The sequence below is a fragment of the Herpailurus yagouaroundi genome, unplaced genomic scaffold (assembly GCF_014898765.1).
Source record: "Herpailurus yagouaroundi ecotype Mexico unplaced genomic scaffold, PumYag 100, whole genome shotgun sequence".
Taxonomy (NCBI): domain Eukaryota; kingdom Metazoa; phylum Chordata; class Mammalia; order Carnivora; family Felidae; genus Herpailurus; species Herpailurus yagouaroundi.
In genome coordinates, this window is record NW_024412391.1 from 48,422,752 (window position 1) to 48,446,078 (window position 23,327).

Sequence of the window (23,327 nt, forward strand, 5' to 3'; positions counted from 1 at the left end):
GAGACAGAGCATGAACGGGGGAGGGGCAGAGAGAGAGGGAGACACAGGATCGGAAACAGGCTCCAGGCTCTGAGCCATCAGCCCAGAGCCCGACGCGGGGCTCCAACTCACGGACCGCGAGATCGTGACCTGGCTGAAGTCTGACGCTTAACCGACTGCACCACCCAGGCGCCCCTAATGTTTATTTTTTGAGAGAGGGAGAGAGAGCATGAGGCGGGGAGGGACAGAGAGACAGGGAGTGAGAGAATCCCAAGCAGGCTCCATGCTGTTAGTACAGAGTCAAACACAGTGCTCAATCTCAACAGTGAGATCATGACTGGAACTGAAATCAAGAGATAGATGCTTAACTGACTGAGCCACCTGGGCACCCTTAGCAAGCTTTATTTTTAAACATTTTTTTAATGTTTATTTATTTTTGAGATAGAAACAGAGCATGAATGGGGGAGGGTCAGAGAGAGAGAGAGGGAGACACAGAATCTGAAGCAGGCTCCAGGCTCTGAGCTGTCGTCACAGAGCCCGACGCGGGGCTCGAACTCACAGACTGTGAGATCATGACCTGAGCCAAAGTTGGAGGCTCAACCGACTGAGCCACCCAGGCACCCCCTTTTTTTTTAAATTTTTTGTTTTGAATGTTTATTTTTGAGAGAGAGACAGAGCATGAACGGGGGAGGGTCAGAGAGAGAGGAAGACATATTTTTAAAAAACCTAATTAAGGGAGCCTGGGTGGCTCACTTGGCTAAACATCTGACTTTGGCTCTGGTCATGATCTCATGGTTCGTGGATTCGAGCCCCAAGACTGGAGCCTGCTTTGGATTCTGAGTCTCCCTCTTTCTCTGCCCCTCCCCGACTCATACTCTCTCTCAAATAAACATAAATTAAAAAAACAAAAACCTAGTTGGAATAATCTCAAATCCATTATACTAATTTTCACGAAGGAATTCTCACTAAGGGAATTTTGGGAAGTCCTGCACAGGTACCAGTTAAATCCAAGTTGTTAGAAATTATCTTGAGCCTGACTGGTATAAAACAAATTCCATTGCCCAGATAACAGGCCCTGTGTGATCCCTCCTAAGACTCTTTATTGGAACTCAACACGTGGTGACTATTTAACCCTCAGAGCTGAGAGTTTGTGTTGGGAGACATTCTTGGGTGGAGACTTCCTGTTCTTTGCTACTGCAGGATGAATTGTGCAAATGATTGTCAAATAGTTGGCTGGGTTGAAAACTGTCACTAAGTCTACACCAATTATTTGTTATAGGAAGATGAGGAGGTGGGGGTGATCCTCACCTTTATTGCTATTACTTCACTTAAGAGATTTTCAGAGTCACTAGATCTTTGGTATTTGAATTAAGAAAGTCATTGTTGAATTTGAAAGAATAGCAGGTCACTGAAAGACAGAATTGCTGCAGGGAGCTGGGAGAATGATAGAGCAGCTAAGGGAAAGTGTTCTTCAGTATAAGCAGGGTTCTTCAGCTGCACCAACCATAGATAACAAGCTAATACCTTGTGCAGCAGTTGTCCCAGGATGGTGATTCGTAGCAGAGCCTTTCTTGAAGTTGCTGGTACTCAGTTCATTTATTCAACAGTTATATACGGAATACCTCTTAGGTACTAGGTTGTGTTCTAAGTGTTGGGGGATGTCACCATGAACAAAACAGAAGTCTGTATTCCCATGGAGCCTATAGTCTAGTAGGGGAGGACAGACATTTCATAAATAAACAGATTTATGTGGTTAGAGGTAGAAAACTTTATGAAGATACATAAAGTACGAAATGAGGGATATCGATATGGGTCAGGAAAGGCCTCTTCAAGAAGCTGAGAGACCTCGAGGATGTGAAGGCATACGTGAGGTGATATCTGAGGGAAGTGTTCTAGGGGAACAGTGCAAAGATTCTACAGGGTAGCCAGTGCAGAGGTCTAAGGCAGAAGCATTGAAGGCAAAGCAAGTGTGAAGAGAGGGAGAAGTGTCAGCCAATGTCAAGACTTGTGTGTTATACTGAGGGACATGGAGAGTCATTGGAGGATTTTGAGCAGAAGAGGAACATGATCTAATTTACATATTAACATGATCACTCTGGCTCCTGGGTGTGGGTAAGAGATCTGGTGCCTGGGACAACAGAGGTGGTGGTGATAGAGGTGGTAAGAAGTGGTCAAATGGGAGGTACACCTTGAAGATAGAGCCAGTGGGATTTTAGGATGCCTACAGTGTGGAGTACAAGAGAGCAGGGATCAAGCATGACTTACAGCTGGGGGGATGGGGTTGTCATTGATTAAGGTGAGGAAGATTGTAGAGAGGGCAGGGATTGGATTGGTTTTGTTTTGTTTTCGGTGGGGACTGGGTAGAATGATCATGTGTTCTGTTGGATGGTTAAAGGGACAAAGGCAGCTTTTGCTATTCCTGTGTCCTCATCTTGGCACCCTTAGATACTGCAGACCTCTAAAACTTCTGAGGACATCTGCCCACAGTAGCAGGACTCAGTACTTTCTGTTGGAGAATTACTGGGCCTGGCTTAAGTTGTTGGTAAGCAGCAACGTTGAGAAGCAGCCATGGGAATTCATAAATTTGTAGTGCGTGATGGGCCCGAGCTTCCTGCTGGCCCAAGCACTCTGGGATGGGTCTTCCTTCCTGGGGTCACTCCCTTTCTCTTTCTGTCTCCTGTCACTTGTCACTGCCATTACCTGCTGATTCTAGCCAGGGTTTCTTTGCTTCCCATCTCTAAGCACTGACAAACCACACAGAGCTTCTCTCTTCCTCTTCTGTACACTGATCGCTTTTCATAATAATGGGAAACTGTACAAGTATTACAGTAGATTCTTTTCTTTATTCTCCCTTGCCCTGTTTCATTATCTGTTTTGATTTGATGTGTGAGAACTTTGCCCTCACTGGGTTGCACTAACCTGTATTTACACACGTAAAATCAGAATTTGTCTTATTTCATAAAAATACATTTGCTAGGCAAAGAGAGTCTGGTATTTCTGGGCATTTTGGCATAGAGCTGGGGAGGGAACATAGTGGTGAGGAATGAGAGGAAGTGGTGAGGAAGGAGAGTGGTTAGGTGTTACCATTCCCTCTTTCTTCTTTTTTTCTTTTTTCCTTTTTTTTTTTTTTAATTTAATTTTACCCTTCCCTCTTTCTAAGCTCTTCCACTGTTGGCCTGTTACTACCAGACCTGCTCCTAAGACCTTTCTCTGTGCCATGTCAGATGCAGGTGCCTGATGGTATAGGAGGTGGTGGGGGGATGGGGCCGATTAGCTTGAAAGGAAGAGTATTTCTGAATTCTAGAGCTTTCAGTAGGCAGTGGGGTAATCCCTGGTTTGGACTCTAAGAAGAGCAGGACCAGGTCTGAGTTATAGAAAGATAATCCCAGTATCTATAGCAGATTGGGCACAAGAGGAGAAGCCAGAGACAAAAGAAGTTGGCTAGAAGATAAGAAAAGTTTGTGCAAGAGAAGTAGAGGGCTTCTACTTCCCTTGTCAGTGAGGCTTAACAGGGGGGAACTGAAGGAAACAGAGGGAATGGCCACAGAGTGAGCATGGAGCTGAGTCGTGAGAGGTGCTTGTAGAACCAGTGAAGGCAAGAGGCAATAGAAGTACAATGGAAGTTATGTTGACTTCAAGGAGGTTGTAAGATCCCCAAGTGGGTGAAAATAAGGTTCCTGGAATTGCTTCCCACTGCCCCTTGGAAGGCAGATGATAAAAAAAGGTGAGCTCACAGGAGGTACAGGGGCTGGAGAAAGACTTGGAGCTCTGGTCACAAATCGTGGTGTTGTGGTGATAACAATGGGATTAGGGCTGCAGGACAGTTCTTGGGGGGTCATCTATCTGTCTTTCTTACACATATTTCCCATACATATTTCTTAAACAATTTTTGTCGGGGGCCCCCGGGTGGCTCAGTTAGTTAAGTGACTTTTGGTCACAGCTCAGGTCATGATCTCATGGTTTGTGAGTTTAAGTCCCGCATCGGGCTCTGCCCTGACAACGCAGAGCCTGTTTTGGATTCTCTGTCTCCCTCTCTCTGTCTCTGTCTCTGTCTCTGTCTCTGTCTCTCTCTCTCTCTGCCTCTCTCTCTTTCTTTCTCAAAAATAAATAAATAGACATTAAGAAACAAACAAACAAACCTCATTTTGCCAAGGTATGTTTTGTGCTGGAAGAATGACGATAGGTAGTTCTGATCCTGAACAGGGACTCGATTATTTGTCAATAAGCCGGCAATGGCTCAGCCATTACTCATGAAACAGCCATTATCAGTCACACACACAAGAACTTGCCTTGGAATTTTGAGTTCCTTTCAGCAGTTTGTTGAAAACACCTTCATGACGGAATCTGTGCTGGTGCAAAATACCTCATGCCTGTGAACTAATCATTGAGCTATGTGCTGGGGTCTGAGAAACGTGAGCTGGCATGACCAGCCCCTGCTTCACTGCAGGTGTAGACGGGTGCCGAAGCCCTTGGTTGGTGCTCTTGTGCCCAGTGCGTTTGGCTCTTAATTTCCTGTCACATATGTTCAGTCACCTCAGCGTAATCATAGAAACCTGGTTTGTTGGCTTAGGTTATAAAGGGTTACGAGTCTCTTCTCAGTATAACTTCGTGTATATGGAAACCTTCTGAATAGATCATTTTAATAATGGAGTTCATTGTTCCAGGTATTCATTATCAGGGTATCTTGCTTTTTTGGGAGTAAGGGAAGTTAGAATGCTCAGTTCCTACTGTTTTTAGTAGGCAGGTTATTAGCTAACATTTCAAACACTTTGCAGCACAGGTAATTAAGTTACTTGACAACATCAACACCGCTTCGTACCTGTATCATGCAGTTCTTGTAAAGGTGGTAGTTTTTCATTCACTGCTCTGATTTAGAGGGTTGTTTTTTTTTTTTTCCTGTAAAAGGTTTTAAAAACGTAGAAACAGGAAGCCAATGCCAGAATTGATCCGACTCGCTTTTCCCTTCTTAAAGAGCTTCTCCTTAGCCCTCCTGCCCTGCGAGGCAAGTGCTTAGGCTGGCCCACTGCAGTTTTCAAGATTGAAATCAATCATTGGATTGCCGTTCTGATAACACTGCCCTGCAGGGCAATTACCACCAATCCCTCCAAATCCACAGAACGTGGTGAAAGGGATTGCTGTGGAAATAGATCTGGGAGACAATTACATATATTCAGTTGGTATTAATTTTTTTCTTTGACCAAACAGGAAGAAAAAATTTCATTTTATAAAGTTTGCTTTAAGTAGATAATTTTAGTACACCTGAAACTGGCGTAATATTGTGTCAAATATACTTCAATTAAAAAAGGAGTAGGTAATTTTATATGTTAGTATATACATTTATGTGGTGAAAATGTTTTCACAAATTACCTTGCAAAGGTGGTTTTCCTAAACAAACTGATCTTATACTATATCGTATGTTGTATGTCTCTTTAGTTATTTACATGTGCATATTTTTCTTGGCTTCTCAACTGGGCTTGGGTATATTAAAAAAGAGTGCCGTACTTCTGCTGCTATTGTATTCCACATAATTCCTGTCACAGTATTAGGTCTGTAATAGACCATTTCAAAACAAATCTGTTTTGGGTGAAACTCAAATGTAGTGGGAAATGCATGTTTCAGATTTTCAAAATCTGGATTTAGACTAGGAGGGAACTTCAGTACCTAACCACCTCCCATTCACATCTGCATATGCTTCATGCATGCCCACGTTTGTAAATCTATCATGTCAGGACTATTCTGTGATATCATTAGGAAACACATACTCTATCCTCAGGGTTTAATTGGTATATTATAAAGAGGTTCTTGCTAATTGAGTTTGAAGGAACAGTTGGGCTGCAACAGAGTTGTGTCCCCGGGCATCATTGGCACCACGTTATTTGCATGGGTACTTTCACTAATGTATTATACAATAATGTCCTTATTTGTCATGTGTTCTCCATAACTTGGTAGATAAATTTGAGCTTAGAGTAAATTGTTCTTGGTTTTTCACAGGTCTCATCAGAAAATTGAAGACTCAGAAGAAAGCAGTGATGAAATTCTTGCTCGTCTAACGTCTGCGGTAAGGCCTTGCAGTTTCCCTGCCTAAGGGTGCAGAAAATAATGAGGGCCAGGGTCTTCAAAGGGAGGCAGTTTGGGTAGTAGTGCAGAAAGACACTTGCTCTGTGGTTGCACATCGATGTGGGAGGCCCACATCAAGGCAAAAGGAGACATGACTTTGACTTACTGCCCTCAATGCAACTTCTCCAGCAAGATCATACATATTCCTAGTGGAAAGTTCCTGGAACCTTACTGGAGGCGTGATAGTTGATTTTTAAAATACAGTATGACTTAACCTAGGGAATGTTGTGACCTGTTGCACAAAGGAGAAAAGACGACAGGTTTCATTAGAAAAAAAAAAAAAAAAAAGAACTACCTCAACCAACAAAAGGTTGGTTTCTAATGTACTAGGTTGCAACATTTTCATTGTTCTCTAAAGCCACTAATCAGAGTGGGTAATTGCCTTGTTAGTTGAAGAAAAGGTCATGCATGCCGTTCTTAACACAAAAAGCAAGATGTGGTTGCTGATCACTGAGTCCTAGTTTTTGACAGGCTCTAGTAATCCTATCTGTTAAAGTCTTTATCCATTGGTTTGGCTTTCTGGAAATTGTTCTAGCCTTCCCAAAGATTCTCTAGTTGTGCTTTAACTGCATTATTGAAATGGTAATTGCCGAAAATTATGCTGGATTATGTACATGGATGAAACTGATCTTTCACAGTTTTATACACCAGGCCTTAGCATCTATGCACACAGCTTGCAAGTTGAAAGTTGCCTTTCCTACTGTTCTGGAATATAGCTTAAAAATGTAGTTTTTGACTAAATACAGTGATTGGTAGTGTAAAAACTTCATGTGAAATGGAATCTTGAAGCATGTTAAAAAGATTTAACATGACCTTTGCCGTTTTTTATTTAAAATTTCTTTATTGAGGTATAATTGACAGACAATGTTACATTAGTTTCAGGTGTATAACCTAATGATTTGATATTTGTATACATATATTGAAAAATGATCACCACAATAAGTCTAGTTAACATCCATCACCATCTATAGTGACAGAATTTTTTTGTGTGTGTTGTGGACTTTTAAGATTTGCTGTCTTAGCAACTGTTCATATATCCAGTAGTCACCATGCTGTATAGTACATCCCATGACATACTTATTTTATAACTGGAAGTTTGTACCTTTTTGTTTTTTAAGTTTATTTTGAGAGAGAGCATGAGCAGGGGTAGGACAGAGAGAGAGGGAGAGAGAGAATCCCAAGCAGGCTCTGCCTTGTCAACGCAGCGCCTGATGTGGGGCGCAAACTCACAAACCACAAGATCATGACCTGAGCTGAAACCAAGTGTCAGATGCTTAAGTGGCTGAGCCATCCAGGTGCCCTGGAAATTTGTACCTTTTGACTCCCTTTACCTGTTGTTCCCACCCCCGACTTTCTCACCTCTAGCAACCACCAATCTGTTCTATGTATCTATGAGCTTGTTTTTTGTTGTTGCTGTTACTGTTTTTCAATTATACGTATATGTGAGATCCCATGCTATTTCTCTTTATCTGATTGATTTCACTTAGTAAAATGCTTCAAGTTCCATCCATGTTGTCACGGATGGCAAGATCTCCTTCTTTTTTATGGCAAAGCAGTATTCCATTGCATGTAGATACCACATCTATTTTAGCCATTCATCCATCAGTGGGCACGTAAGTTATTTCCATATCTTGGCTATTGTAAATAATGCTGCAGTGAACTTAGGGGTGCACATATCTTTTAGTGTTTTTGTGTTCTGTGGATAAATACCCAGAAATGGAATTGTTGGATCATATGGTAGTTCTATTTTTAATCTTTTGAGGTACCTCCATACTGTTTTCCAAAGTGGCTATGACAATTTACATTTCCGTGAGCAGTGCACAACAGTGCCCTATTCTCTATATCCTCTCAACATTTGTTATTTCTTGTTTTTTGGGGGTTTTTTTTTTGATGATAGCTGTTCTGAGAGGTATGAGGTAATATCTCACTGTGGTTTTGATTTGCATTTCCCTGACGATTAGTGATGTTGAGCATCTTTTCAATTACCTGTTGACCATCTGTTTGTCTTACTATTCAGGTCTTCTGCCCACTTTTAGTTGGATTGTTTGGTTTTTTGCTGTTGAGATGTATGAGTTCTTAATATATTTTGGTAGATATGTGACTTATAAATATTTATCAGATATATGACTGTAAATATTTTCTCGTATTCAGTAAGTTGCCTTTTCATTTTGTTGGTTTCCCTTTGCTATGCAGAAGGTTTTTAATTTAACAGTTCCACTTAATGATTTTTGCTTTTGTTGCTTTTGCTTTTGGTATTATATCCAAAAAATCATTGCCAATACCAATGTCAAGGGAGTTACTGCCTATATTTTCTTCTAGGAATTTTATGGTGTTTCAGGCCTTACAGTCAAGTCTTTAATCTCTTTTGAATTGAATTTTGTGTATGATGTAAGAAAGTGATCTAGTTTCTTTTGCATGCAGCTGTCTAGTATTTCCAGCACCATTTATTGAGGAGATCATCCTTTCTTCATTGTATATTCTTTGTTGTACATTAATTGACCATATATGGATTGGTTTATTTAAGCTCTTTATTCTCTTCATTTGATCTGTGTGTCTGTTTTCATGCCAGTACCATAGTGTTTTGATTACTATAGCTTTGTCAATAGTTTGAAAGCAGGGAGCATGATGACTCGAGGTTTGTTCTTCTTTCTCAAGATTGCTTTGGCTTTTTAGGGTCTTCTGTGGTTCCATAGAAATTTCAGAATTGTTTGTTCTTATTTCTGTGAAAAATAGCATTGGAATTCTGACAGGGATTACACTGAATCTGTAGATTATGCAGTTTAAAATATTGACCAAAGAGGAGTGCCTGTTGTGTGCAAAATCATTATAGCCATCTGTTTAAAAAGCACTCACTATGGACCAGATACTGTGTCAAACATTGTGTTTGTTTGTACATACACATACATACACATTCTGTTCAACTTCACAACAACCCTATGAAATAGGTGGCATTATCCCTGTTGTATAGATAGGAAAGCTTGTAGAGGTTAAGTAACTTGCCCAAGGTCACTCACTTAAAAAGGAGCAAAGCCAGGATCTAAAGTTGGAATTTTCTACTTCCTAGTTATGTTTTCTTTTTTTTTTTTTTTTAATTTTTTTTTTCAACGTTTATTTATTTTGGGGACAGAGAGATACAGAGCATGAACGGGGGAGGGGCAGAGAGAGAGGGAGACACAGAATCGGAAACAGGCTCCAGGCTCTGAGCCATCAGCCCAGAGCCTGACGCGGGGCTCGAACTCACAGACCGCGAGATCGTGACCTGGCTGAAGTCAGACGCTTAACCGACTGCGCCACCCAGGCTCCCCCCTAGTTATGTTTTCTTAACTACCATGCCTCATTTTCTTGGTAATGTAATATATTATTGGGATAGTTGCAGAAGCAGCAAAGATATGTAAGATGTTTCCTACAGCCATACCAGGAAGACAAACACAGAGTTAAGGTACAAAGCAATTGGCATTTGAGCACTGAATAGAGTGGTGTATAGATAGTAGATTCAAGAACAGTAACAGAAAGCTTCATTGAAGAGACTTGAACTACCATTGAAGACAGTCAGGGTTTGAACATGTGGTAATTAGGAAGATGTATACTGTAGCAGTGGGGTTTATTGTGTGCAGGTGGAGGGATGAGAAAGTAGAGACGCCAACTGGCTGGAGAAGAAAGTCCCAGCTAAGAAAAGTGAAAGACATTTTGAACAACAGATTAGCATTATGGAATAGACATTTAAGAAAAAAGAAAGATGACAGACACCTGTCTCAGTTGATAGAACATGAGACTCTTGATCTCAAAGTTGTGAGATGAAGCCCCCAGGTTGGGTGTAGAGCTTACTTTAAAAAAAAAAAAAAAAAGAAAAGAGATGAGTTGAAGAGGGGAGACTGAAAGGCTGACAGAAACCTACTTTATTGTGGTATTTGTGGGAACCGAAAGAAAAATGAGTTCAAAAGCGACCACAGAGAATTTTTAAAAAATCAGTAGGACTAGGTGAAGGTGGAAGAGGAGTCAGAATGAATGGAAAAGTGATGATAATCACAGGAAATGGAGTAAAATACTTGGAAGGAAACAGAGTTTAGACATACTGAGTTTGAGGACATAGAAACATAAAATATATAAATATTCAAGAAATACCTGGACATGTGAATCTGGAGCTTAGAGAGGTTGGGGCTAAAGTTACAAGAACCAGTCACAGAAAGGTTGTCATTTGAAGAGCAGGGTGGGAGGTAGGGTCTTGGGGAGCATCCACGGTAAGTAGGAAGATGAGAGGACCATGAGAGAGAAATAACTGAATGGTTTATACCATGAAACTAAATTCAAGGATGCCACTCAGGGGTGCCTTGGTGGCTCAGTCGGTTAAGTCTCCCACTGCAACCCAGGTCATGATCTGAGTTTGAGCCCCACATCGGGCTCTGTGCTGACAGCTTGGAGCCTGGAGCCCGCTTCAGATTTTGTGTCTCCATCTCTCTCTGCCCCTCCCCAGCTTGTGTTCTGTCTCTCTCCCACTCAAAAATAAATAAACATCAAAAAATTTTTTTTAAAAAAGGGAGCCTCTGAAAAGGTGGGATAGACAGCAAAGCATTTGCTAAATATTTGGTGTAAGTGATCTTACTCGAATAATCTCCAAGCTAAAAGATTGAATGGATTGAGGTAAGGTATAGGTGTAGTGGTAATTAGTGATGAGAATAAAGGACAGAGAAGAAAATTTCATCTCTTTAAATCCATGGGTAATTGGTCTAGGATAGTGAAAATACATTGAACTGAAATTGAGAACCTTGATTCTTAATTCTTCCAACAATGTGTCATTGGTTAAGTGGTTGGACTGGACCATATCTAAGTTCTAAAAGTCCTCCATGCATTGCATAAGCCTTTATGAAGGAACCATTGTGCCTCATGTCTTCACAATGTAGTCATTCCTATTGTCAGTGGTATCAAAACTTTGTTACATAGGTGCAGACACCATGTAGGAAGGAGAATATTTATGCACATCAGTTCTCATCCACCATAACCCCCAAACACATTAAATTCCACGCAATGTGGAATTGTTAATATGCTCTTCAAGGGTTTGTGTCTGGGGATATTACAAAGGGGGTGGTAATCTCCAGCAGTACAATTTTCTGTGCTGTTTTATTCTCTTGTTATCAAACTTGAGAGCTTTGTATATGTGGTCTTATGAGAAATCGTTCATTTCTTTAACCCCAGTAGTTTATTATTCCACCTTCGGTTCATCAAGGGAAAGGTCCCGTCCTCTAAAAAAAACAATACCTACCCTGATATTCTACCCTGGAAGAAAATCTCACAAGTCAGTTTTTATATTAAAGGAACATAAGAAGACAGTGCATATGTAGATATAAAATTGTCATGATGACTCAGATTTACAGTTGTTAAATTTACATAAACATGAATGATAAAAATGTTCTAGCCATGTTTCTGGTGATTTTCAGGAAAGAGCTACTCTCCCAAGTACCTAACATCCCAAAACCTTAACAGTAAGACTCTGTAAGAGGTTTTCAGTTGAGGGGAAAAGAACATGGCTCGAGTAGACTCCTTGCATTATAGAATGTCTCCAGAAACACTCTGGGCATTATTACCAGGAAAGAGTTTCCCTGTTTGTACATATGGTTTCTGCCTCAGCACCTTAGCTGCTTTTCTGATATCTTCTGACCCTACAAACTTTGATAACTTGAAAACCTTTTCTTTCTCATTTACTGTGAGTCTCTGTTGGTTTGATAAAGCTGAACAACTATAAAGAGCCCTTGAATTACAACCTACCTGCTCCTATCCTTGAAGTTCTCAGCATTATGTTATTTTATTTTATTTTTAAACATGAATTCTAACAGTGTTCATGACAAAAGCATTCAGAATTGATGATACAGCTTTTATGTTTTTGTTACAATCCAGGGTAAACTAAATGTAGGGGAGAATTTATAGTGAATTAAGTATGGGTGTGAAAGCCATAGTTCTTAGGATGTAAATTTATGAAGTCAGCTAAATTTTGAGAAGAACCAAGAGTACTTGGAAACGTTCAAAGACAGGAAATGGAAACATGAGCATCCTTGAGTAAGAGATAAAGCTGATTCTAGGCTTCTATCTCTTACTTAAGACCAACATCCAAAACAAACCCTACTAGGCCGTTTCTCTTTCTTTAGAATAATTTTCATGATGGAAATTGTAGAGATAAGAAAATACAAATTGAGTAAAATTTGTGATTTTTGTTCACACAGTCTAATTGTCAAGCCACTGAAGTAATGCAAGTTAGGCTAGGTTGTGAATTATGTATATTAGATGCCTGTTTGGTGGTATGGTTACATTAGTGGCGCTTACAAAAGGAGAGGGGGCATGTGGTGTGGTACTCTGTGCTTCTTGGTCCTGAAGTCAGCCATCACTTAGATGGTGAAAAAGAACAGGGTTGAGTGTCTGCAATAAAACATTAACCTGGTAGTGGGAGTGATGGAGGGTTTGTGACCATGTCTTGAGAGATGAATTAAAATTACAAATCAAGTGTTGCAAGTTTAGGAAGAGAGATCAAAGAGGAGAAGGACAAAATCTAAAACTCTGGGACCATTAACTAGACACTCTTACTACCTTGTATTCCTTCTCAGAGCTGATTTAGTTTATCATTCTTACCAGTTTAGATGGTTTCTCTGTATGTTTCTACTCTATCCATTTGTTCATTTTCTTCAGTTCATCCAACTTTATCCTAAAAGCTCTGCATATGATGCTTTTTTTTTTTTTTTTTTTGGAGAGAAGAGAGAATGAGCATATGTGCATGAGTAGGGGAGGGACAGAGGGAGAGAGAATCTTAAGCAGGCTCCCTGACATGGTGCTCAATCTCACAACAGTGAGATCATGACCTCAGCTAAAATCAAGGGTTGAGGCCTTTAAGCACTGACCTACCCAGGCACCCCTACATATGATGCTTTTAATGGAATTTCTAAATTCCTTCTCATAGGGTCTTCAGGTACAGTATCATTCTCTGAGAAATACCACTGAGCTGAAAAAAAAAAAAATCTCACCAACCAAACCCAAATTATAAATGGAGTGTCTGCTAAAAGTTCTAGAAGACCTTGAAGCAAATGAAGCGCCCCCACCCCCCGCCCTCCAAGCAAAAATTCATGCTAGGATATATAATATTGGGTGAAAGTTTAGAGAAAAAGAAACCTGCTATGAACTTTCTTTTTACAGGAACAAAAACATGGTTTTAACTGACTGCTTGTCACTGTCACGAAAACATTTTTCCCTGCTCAGTGTCCAGAAGTTGTGACTTAACACCATCAGTTTTCACATCACCTGTGAACTTGTTCTCACATGATTTCTAGCATTCTTTGTAGTTTAAGTCTTGTTTTCACTTTTTCTCCATTTTGGATCCTGCTTTCTAGGTAGAACAGACCTAGCTGAGTCTCATTCACTAAGACCTGCACCTAACTTGGGCCTTTGTCTGATTCTTTTCCTTAGAGTTTGTCTTTTCCTTAGAGTTCTTGGGAAATACTTGTTATGGAGGTACAAGGAACTGGGTCTTAATGAACAGGCAGTTGTCCTGTATCATCAAGTACACAATGGAACTCAAGGATGCAAACTTTTCAAGATGGTCTGTCCTGCTGCCTCTTTCCTTCCTTTGCTGTTGCCTGTTCTTATGTTCTACTTTTGCACATTTGGATCTCCTCTCCTTTGCCATGTCCAGTCTTTCAACCTGAAGCATCAGTCTTTTTCTATAAGGATGTGCCTTTCACAGGCTTTGGGAAGCATGTGATGTGGTTAGGATTCCTTCTGTTCATACTTGAATCTACACGTTGGGTTTGGTACATTGGAGAAATTCCCTTTTAAACAGTAGTGTCTGAAGATAACAGTGACAACTTTTTCAATTGGAAACTTTAAAAATGGTACCAGTTGAGGGAGCAGAAGTAGCACGGGATCTGGGTTTTGAGGAGTCTTTAGAAACTTGAATTTTGGAGATCTACTTAAGAGACTGTTGCCAAGTTAACAAGGTTTGGGAATAATCTTAGGCTAGTGAGAGATTAAGTCACATTTAATACATGATAAGCACAATCCAGTGATGATTTTCACCATATTTAGAAATAGATTTTTTTAAACACTCAAATGCTAGCTTCCATTCACCCTTTTTTCCTGGCTATCTGCCTCTTCCTTTCTGGGGAATGGAGAAATGGAGTGTAGTTAATCTCCCTTTTCTTAGTCTATCAGGGACTTGAGCGGGCGTGTTTGCTCAGAGAATAAAAAGTAAGTTAATCCCCCCGGGAATGACTAACGTTCTGTCTGGCTGCTACAGGATCATGAATATCTTGTTACCTTATATTTCTTATCTGTAGGGAACATAAAATTCCTATTTGGAATCATTACCTTGGCTCCAATGTTTCCAGGGGTTTAAGAGTTACCGTGTGATTTGGGGGAAAAGCCAAGTAGATTGAATTTTGAGAAAAAGTGTCAAATGAGGCCCTAGAAGGCAGACCTGATTTCAAATAACATCAAAAAGGCACCAGAGGAATTATAGCACATATCTGGCATGGTATTTTCATTGTTCTTGTCATTTACAAGAAGCCGAGGGACTTGTTAGTACCTTCCCTCACTGTTCTTTAGAACTACCCTCATCAGCTAGAGTGTCCAAAGGGCCTTGGGCTGTGCATGGTAGGTCTCTCGGATCACTTGGACACCTAGTGAAGCTCCTTCCGTTTTCCTCAGGTAGGATCTCAGTGACATTTCACTAACCCATGACTGTCAATATTTTTTTAAGATTTTTTTTAAAGTTTATTTATTCACTTTGGGAGAGACAGCACATGTGGGGGAGGGGCAGAGAGAGAGAAGGAGAGAGGATCCCAGGCAGGCTTTGCATGTGGGGGAGGGGCAGAGAGAGAGAAGGAGAGAGGATCCCAGGCAGGCTTTGCACCATCAGTGCAAAGCCTGATGTGGGGCTTGAACTCACCAACAGTGAGATCATGACCTGAGGTGATGACGGACTCTTAAGCGACTGACCACCCAGGTGCCCCCATGACTCAATATTTGAACAGATAGCCAAATGATAGATTCCTATCCTATGTCAATAAAAAATGCTTATGTGTTTTATATCTATTGCATATCAGAATGGTTTTCTTCATCCTGGGAATAGATCGCTAAATGCCACATGTACACACACACACACACACACACACAAACACACACACACACACACACACCAACTTTTAACGTTAATTACTAAGTTATCTCTGTTTCCAAAGAAACCATCTGTGCATACTCAGATTATATGGTACTCTCATTTAACACTAGCCTTGAGAATTTGGTTTTGATAAGCAGCATAATACATGCTGTTTCACCTATCGAAATGATGCCAGTGAGGGAACATTGATTTAAAAGCATTTGTTCAGAAAGTGTGAGTGTATAGAACCCATTCAAGAATAAAAGAGGTCTCAACAAATCCCTGTGAATAGGAGTAAAGTGTGTGTGTTTGTATGTGTGTGCATGTGTGTATTCATGTATATTATGGTATTGGGGTATCTCTTGCCAAGATGAATGAAATCATTTTGATATGCAAAACACACAGAAGACATTTTTAATTGACAAGGAAAAGAAATACACTATTCAGCTATCGATTTGTATATTGACACTCATGTGTTTGTAAAGTGTTACTGTGAAAACTTATCTGAGGGAAGCTGAAAGAGTTTTAAAAGAATGATCCATGAACATTTCGTATTGGACTGCAACTTCATGCATTTGTTTAAAATAGAACTTCTTATAGCTGCTTACATGAAATGTAGTTTTGCATCCTTAAGGCAATGTAATAGCTTCTTATAATATGTCCATACATGCAGCAGGACCAGGAGACATATAAAAAAATGAAAATTACTTGAGTTTTTGGTGGTGATGGAATAAGGTAGATTTTAACTTAATTTCTGTTATATTGTTGTAGAACTTAGTATATAATGAAAGTTTATGTGAATACTGGGTAGAAATCACGTGAGTTCCACTCTTATGTTTGTAAGTGTCAAAATGATGGTAAAGCCGGTAGTGAGTTGTCATTACTGTGGGTTATGTTTGCAGTTCTTTTTATTTATCTGACACTTGGATTGTTTGGTTTGAACATAAAGACTTCGCAATTGAAAGTAATTTCAGAATAGAAAACATTTCTGTAATGAAACTACTCACTAGTAACTCATTATTAACTTAAGTGTTTATTACTTCCTGGGTTATTTTTCTTGTGTGTATACTTTTTTTATGAAAAAAAGAGAGACTCTTTTATTTTGTGATCTGTACTTTTTACGGAGTATGTTTTCAGTGCCGAAAAGCTGCTCCTATGGCATTTGTAATGGTTCCAAAGTATCACATTCCATGGAGTTTTCATTATCTCCTATTTTTGAACATTGTGGTTATTTTCAATCTTTTGCTATTATAAACAACACAGAGATGAACTTCTTGGTGGGGAAAATTATTGAAGAAACTTTCTTGCAGATCCCATTTATTATCCTGTTGTTGATTTAAGGAAGACATCGGTAAAGGGCTAAGACTGGCTAATATTTGTTGAGTTCTTATCTTGTGCAGGCATTCTGCTAATGCTTTTCGTGCACTGTCACATTTCAGTCCCCCAGAGCTGGGTGTGTTATCCTTCACATTAGAAAGATGGAACGTTTGAGATAGGAAGTATTAATTAAGAGTCCAAATGAGATTTAAAATAACAGTTCAGGGTTCAAAAAGCAATTTGCCACATTCTCTTCACTTAAAATACTTCATAGTTACTGAATAGGTCTCTGCAAGTTGGGTTTGGGATTTGATTATAGAATTCTCTTCTTCTCTGAACAATTTTATGAAAAGAGATCTATGAGGTTATGTTAAATAGTATCTTAATTTTTAACTTGTTCAGAATCATTAAATACTGGTAAACATGGCTGCATATGGTTTAGTAATTGAGAAATCCATTCAGACCGATTCGTAAGCTCTTCTGGTTCCATTGTGTGAACTCAGAGGCATACTCTGATTTCATAGCAGGTAAGTCATTTTCCAGAACTAGGCTCTATTAGCAAGTGATGATAAGGCCCTAAAGAGGTGTTCATGGATACTTTTTTAGAAGGCTGTGAGGATCTGTGTTACTATTCTGTAGTAGGGAGAATGGTCCCCCAAAGATGAATACACTACTGGGCATCTGCAAACATTGCATTACATGGCAAAAGATATTTTGCAGATATGAGTAAGTCTTCAGACCTGGATTGTCTGAGTGGACCCAATCTGAATCACATGAGCCCTTAAAAACAAAGAAGTTGGCTGGGCGGTAGTCAAAGAGAAATGGCAGAAGAGAAGGTAAGAAAGAATTCCAAGCACGAAAAGGATTAAGTGTGGCATTGCTAGATGTGAGAAGTAGGATCCCATGTGCAAGGGACTCAGAAACGCAGAGCAGCCGGCCACGTTCTAGCAATGAAACAAGCACCTCAGTTTTACAGACACAAGACCTAGTTGATGCCAACAATTTGAATGGCCCTGGAGGCATATTGTTCCCCAGAGCCTGTGAATAAGAACACAGCTGTGCCCAAACACTGATTTAGGCCTTGTGAGTCTCTAAGGAGACATGTGGCATAGCCTGTGGTATAGTGGTTGAGCCACACTATACCCAGACTCCTGACCTATGGAAGTGTGAGATGATAAATGGATGTCATTTTAAGCCAGTAAATAGGTGGTAGTTTGCAATGACAGAAATATAAAATAAATACACATTCCTCGTTACATACCCATAATTCCTTGATCATAAAGTAGCAGTTAATCTCTCAAAGCTAGTTAAGTTTTTGGATACCTCTGAAGTTTGGAAGCGCATTTCTAAAACTAAATTCTGTCCTTTGTACATTTATGAAATCTCCAGAATTCTGTGAAAATTTAAAAGTTTATTCTTAATACTTGAAGAATTCTGAACATACAAGCACTTTAAACACTCTTCACAACTTTTTGATGAAACCTATCAGTCCCTTTTATGCTAGTTGCAAAGGAGCAGGAACTAGGTGGGTGGAATATAATAAAGCAGAGACAATACTGGTTGTCAAAGAGTATAATTCAGGTGGGAAGAAGAGGCTTAAGCCTATGGAGTATTAAACAAATTAAGGACTAGATATTTATTTATATAATATTAAGCTCAACTATATTAATTATAATAATAATATGATGGTAGCTAGCACATAGGACTCACTATGTGTCAGGCACTGTTCCAGATGCTTTGGGTGTTAACTAGTGTAATTCTAAAAACAGTCCTCTTGGGGTGCCTGGGTGGCTCAGTCAGTTAAGCGGCCGACTTCGGCTCAGGTCATGATCTCGTGGTCCGTGAGTTCGAGCCCCGCGTCGGGCTCTGTGCTGACAGCTCAGAGCCTGGAGCCTGTTTCAGATGTGTCTCCCTCTCTCTGACCCTCCCCCGTTCATGCTCTGTCTCTCTCTGTCTCAAAAATAAATAAACGTTAAAAAAAAATTAAAAACAGTCCTCTGAGGTAGAGGGCTGTTACTCCACCCTGCAAACTGCAATCCTAGAACTCTTCTCAAAGTTGATGTAAAATAAATGGAGATTTCCTTCTGCCATTTTAGGCTTTTGGATGTTGAGCTCTGAATCTTTTCTTCTAGGCAGCCCTCCCACATTAGCAATTTTTATAGGTAGACTTTCTGATTGGAGGGAATTTTAGTTGATCTGAATTCATCCGAATACAAGTCTTTCTAATGTAATATCCGTAGAGATAGGAGACCCCTAGAATTTCTGGGACCTGACTGGTGTTGACAGTTCACTATATCTGCAGTTGAGAACCTCACCTCCAACAAACACAATGAGGGGTGCCTGGGTGGCTCAGTTGAGTATCCAACTCTTGATTTTGGCTCAGGTCATGACCTCACAGTTCATGGAATCGAGCTCTGTTTTGGGCTCTTCACTGACAGTGCACAGCCTGTTTGGGATTCTCTCTCTCTCTCTCTCCCTCTGTCTCTCTGCCCCTCCCTTGCTTGTGCATGCACACATGTACTCTCTCACTCAAAATAAATAACATTTTTTTTAAAAAAGAAGAAAGAAAATACTCTGCGCTTACCAAAAAATGGAAAAAATAATGAGACATAAAAACTAAATATTTAATGAAGCAAACGTAATGTTTTATTTCATTAGTATAACTAAAATCAGAATGTCCAACTTGTTTACTTAAAATATATTTCATATGTGTGATATTTTTATTTGTCAAGAAATTCGTATTGACCAGCAGTTAGAGCTTTGAGGAAATTGATCAGAAGTAGTAAGAGCAGTTTTGAAAACTGAAGGAGTAGATACACATGCTTTTCTGAAAAGATGTCAGTGTTCTTAGCTTGCTCTTTTCAGATTTCTTTCAACCAGTACATCTGTAGCTTCTCCTGTGATTTGCACTATGAAATTTATGAGATTTCCAGGAAATGGCCACCAACAGTTATTTTTCATCTGTTTGTTAAGATTTGTACCACTTTTATCTCTGTTGGGTGGGTTAGATGACTGTGACATCACCTACTGTTGAACTCACAGATACCACTACCTGCAGGAGGCTTATGCTTACTCACTTTTGGTAGTGAGTGATTTTGAAAGGAGACATTCGTAAAACAAATTGTTGGAACAATCCTTTGGTCTGAGTGCTTGATCTTTACCTTCCCCTATAAAGCTGAACCTCATGTGGTAGACCATTTCCGCTGTGGATAGCTCTGATTATTTGGAAGTTCTTAGAGCTAAAGCATACCTTTTTGTAACTTCACTCCATTGGTCTCAGTTTTACCTTCAACCTTTGAAATATCTGAAGCTTATGATCGTGTTCCGCCTAAGTCTTCTCTTCTCTGAAGCAACTACAAACACTTCATTTCTATTCTTGATCACAAGCATATGTACTAGGGGTGGTACCAAGAGCCAGCGTCAGAATGATGAGCAAAGGAGTTCATTTCAGGGGGCTCATAATAAACTATTGGGGACCCCCAGTTCACTAGCCTGTGATAGTGCTAGAATTGAGGTAAATGTTACTAGAGTATAGGCAGGGAGGACTTGGTGCCCCTGAGGGAGGTGGGTAGCCCTCAAGAGAAGACAGTACCAAAGATGGGACCTGAAGGACAAGAAAGTCATGGTCACACAAAGTGTGGAGTTGGAGAGGCATTCCAGACAGAGAGCATCTGAAAAGGCACAGGCCCAGATTGGAGGAAGAGCATGGCCCTTTCAGAGAATTGCAAAAGTTCTGTTGTACTAGGGCCAGAGCATTTTCTTTTTTTCAAACATAGATTTTGAGAGGAGGCATGGAGACAGAGATAATACTGAGGACTAGATCAGAAGACTACTACATATTCCATATTAGACAGTGGACTCTGTCATGGTGTCGTGGGAAAGTATTTGAAGAATTTGTTTTAGCAAGAGATGTAATGTAAAATTTATATTGTAAGATGATTAGTCTTGCTGTAAAGAATGATGGGGTTTGAAGAGAGATAAATTAGGGATTAACTGAATGGAAAAGCATGGTGGGCTGAGCTAAGTCAGGGACACCTTACTTTTTGGTTTGAGACCCCGGGGGCATGGTGGTCCCATTCACTGATTTGGTGTATGGGACATAGAGCAATTTTATAGAAAATTTTATAGGAAAAAGTGGTAAGAAAGTGACTTCACATTTAGAAATGTTGAGTTTGAGCTACTCGTGGGATATTTAGGTCTAGGGGGTGAATGGATATGGGCCTGTAAGAGATGCAGATCGAATTGAAGCACTGTGAGTAAATGAGATTGCCTATGGAGAATGAACAGAAAGGGAGGATCTAGAGGGTTAAGGACAGATCGTGAAGGATCATCAACATGTAAAGGTAGAAGAAAAGGAGAGCCTTGAGAGAAGAGAAATCGCAGTCAGAGAGGAAAGAGAAAAACCTTAAAGTATGTGGTGTCATGAAATCACAGTGGTTAAGAAGAGAATAGGAAACAGCGGCAAATCCTGCAGAGAGGACCAGGGGAATAAAGGGTGCAGCATTTGCACATTTAGCTACAAGGAGGTGGCTATGCCCCAGTTATCCTCCTGTGGACACTGTCTACTCCTCATGAACCTAAACCGATGATACTCCACACCGAATACATTCCAGATGTTGGTCTTCCTGGATTCTATCACATTTGGGTTTTGGTGGTTTTTGTTGTTGTTGTTGTTTTGTTTTTGGTTTTTTTTTTTTTTGGTGGCCTGAATGTTATCCTTCTTGTAATGTTCCTAAAAACATTGTTACTCATTCTGAGTAACCTCATTTCCGTTGTTAATTTACACCATGCTTGTGATCATCTAAAAATTGCCAGATCTTTTTAAAAATTTTTTTTTCAACGTTTATTCATTTTTGGGACAGAGAGAGAGCATGAACGGGGGAGGGGCAGAGAGAGAGGGAGACACAGAATCGGAAACAGGCTCCAGGCTCTGAGCCATCAGCCCAGAGCCCGACGCGGGGCTCAAACTCATGGACCGCGAGATCGTGACCTGGCTGAAGTCGGACGCTTAACCGACTGCGCCACCCAGGCGCCCCAAAATTGCCAGATCTTTTTAATGTGAACCTCTGTGAAAGCAGATGTATGCACATGTAGCAGACTTAAATAACAGACTTAAAAACCTAAGTGAAGGACTTGATTCCAGCGCATCTTGTTGTTTTCCGGCCACTTCTCCATACATATTGGTCTCTTGAATGGTCGGTTGTTGTCTAAGTTATAATAAAATAAATAGGCATATCTGTGAATGTTCAACATAAAATTGTGTATAAAAGATTTTTTTAAATATCCCTAATGGACTTGAAATAGATGAGTAAGCATATTTTATCATGCCAGCATGCTTAACAAATACATCTTTGATACAGTGACAAAAATGACCAGGAAAACAACTATTTGTAAATAAACTATTAGGTGGAGAGGAGTAGTGTCTAGACAGATGTATAAATAACCTTCTTAATTTTCTAATTATTGGTTTCTAATTATTGGTTTTCTAATAACAGGTAATCACAAGATTATCCTTATGTCAGGCTTGTGGCAATATTAGCTCTTCAGAACAAAATAATGAATTTGGAAATAGGAAAACAGTCCTCTGAGGAAAGAACAAAGAAAATTGTAACTTAGTTCTTGGGAGTTCCTTCATAGGACAAAAGTCTAGCCAGCATCAGTGCTCAGTTTGTATCTTATCTAAAAGTGTGTTAATTACTTCAAGAAGCATATTTATTTGTTTTTTTCTGGAGTCCTTAACGTCCTTACTAGCTTAAGATTTTATAGTGGTTTAAAAGTGAGTATAATTGGGAATATGACAGGGGAGAAAATTGGATACTGTTTCTTCTTACATTTAATTTAGGAAATTGAGAAAATGGTTTCTGTGTTTTTAAATGTTTTTATGTATTTTTGAGAGAGAGAGAGACAGAGAGACAGAGCACGAGCAGGGGAGGGCAGAGAGGGAGGGAGACACAGAATCCGAAGCAGGCTCCAGGCTCTGAGCTGTCAGCACAGAGCCCATTGCATGGGGCTTGAACTCACAAACCGTGAGATCATGACCTGAGTTGAAGTGGGAGGCTTAACCGACTGAGCCACCCCGGCTCCCCTCTTTTAAAAACATTTTTATCATGGTATAAAAATTTAAGTGTTTCTAAAATTAATAAATTTACTAAAAACCTTTAGGAAGTCTTTGAATTGGTGATTTATTCAAAGTTAGTTTGTAAGGACAACACTCTGCTTTGCTAAGACCTTTGCCACAATTGATCTGTCTTTTCACAATGAACTTCATTCTATCCAGCTTGGTTTTCAAGGGTCTCTTCCTCCATGTCTTCTCAGTTAACCTCTCCCAGAGATGCTCCCTGGCACTCAGAGTTTGCATTTGACACTTTCTGTTGCCTCTTGAGTCTTGGCATTGTTGCAAAAATAGCTTCCTTTGGGTTTGGGGGCTGAAGGCACTGTTAAAGTGTAAAGGAGAAAAGAAGACAAATTCTTGTTGAATTTCAGGACTATTTTGTGACCAGCCATGCTGGTTATTGAAGACCTTTAAAACAGTGCTTGGGCACCTGGGTTGTGTGATCACGCAGTTAAGCAACAGACTCTCAGCTCTGGTTGTGATCTTGTGGTTCATGTGAGATCGAGCTCCATGTTGGGTTCTGTGCTGACAGCATAAAGGCTGCTTGGGATTCATTCTCTCTCTCGCTCTCGCTCTCACTCTTGCTCTGCCCCTCCCCTGTTCATGTGTGCACATGCTGTCTCTCAAAATAAATAAACATTTAAAATGTTGCAACATGTTTCTGATGAG

At 40.0% G+C, this 23,327-nt stretch overlaps 1 protein-coding gene across 1 annotated transcript in view; it reads left to right on the plus strand.

The window, feature by feature from the left end:
* The window catches only part of RAPGEF5 (Rap guanine nucleotide exchange factor 5), a 232,144-nt gene that overhangs the window by 58,478 nt on the left and 150,339 nt on the right, over positions 1 to 23,327 (plus strand). The window contains exon 6 of the mRNA XM_040472454.1: positions 5,971 to 6,037. Within this exon, the coding sequence (XP_040328388.1) occupies positions 5,971 to 6,037 (67 nt within the window). The remainder of the gene's footprint in view (positions 1 to 5,970; positions 6,038 to 23,327) is intronic.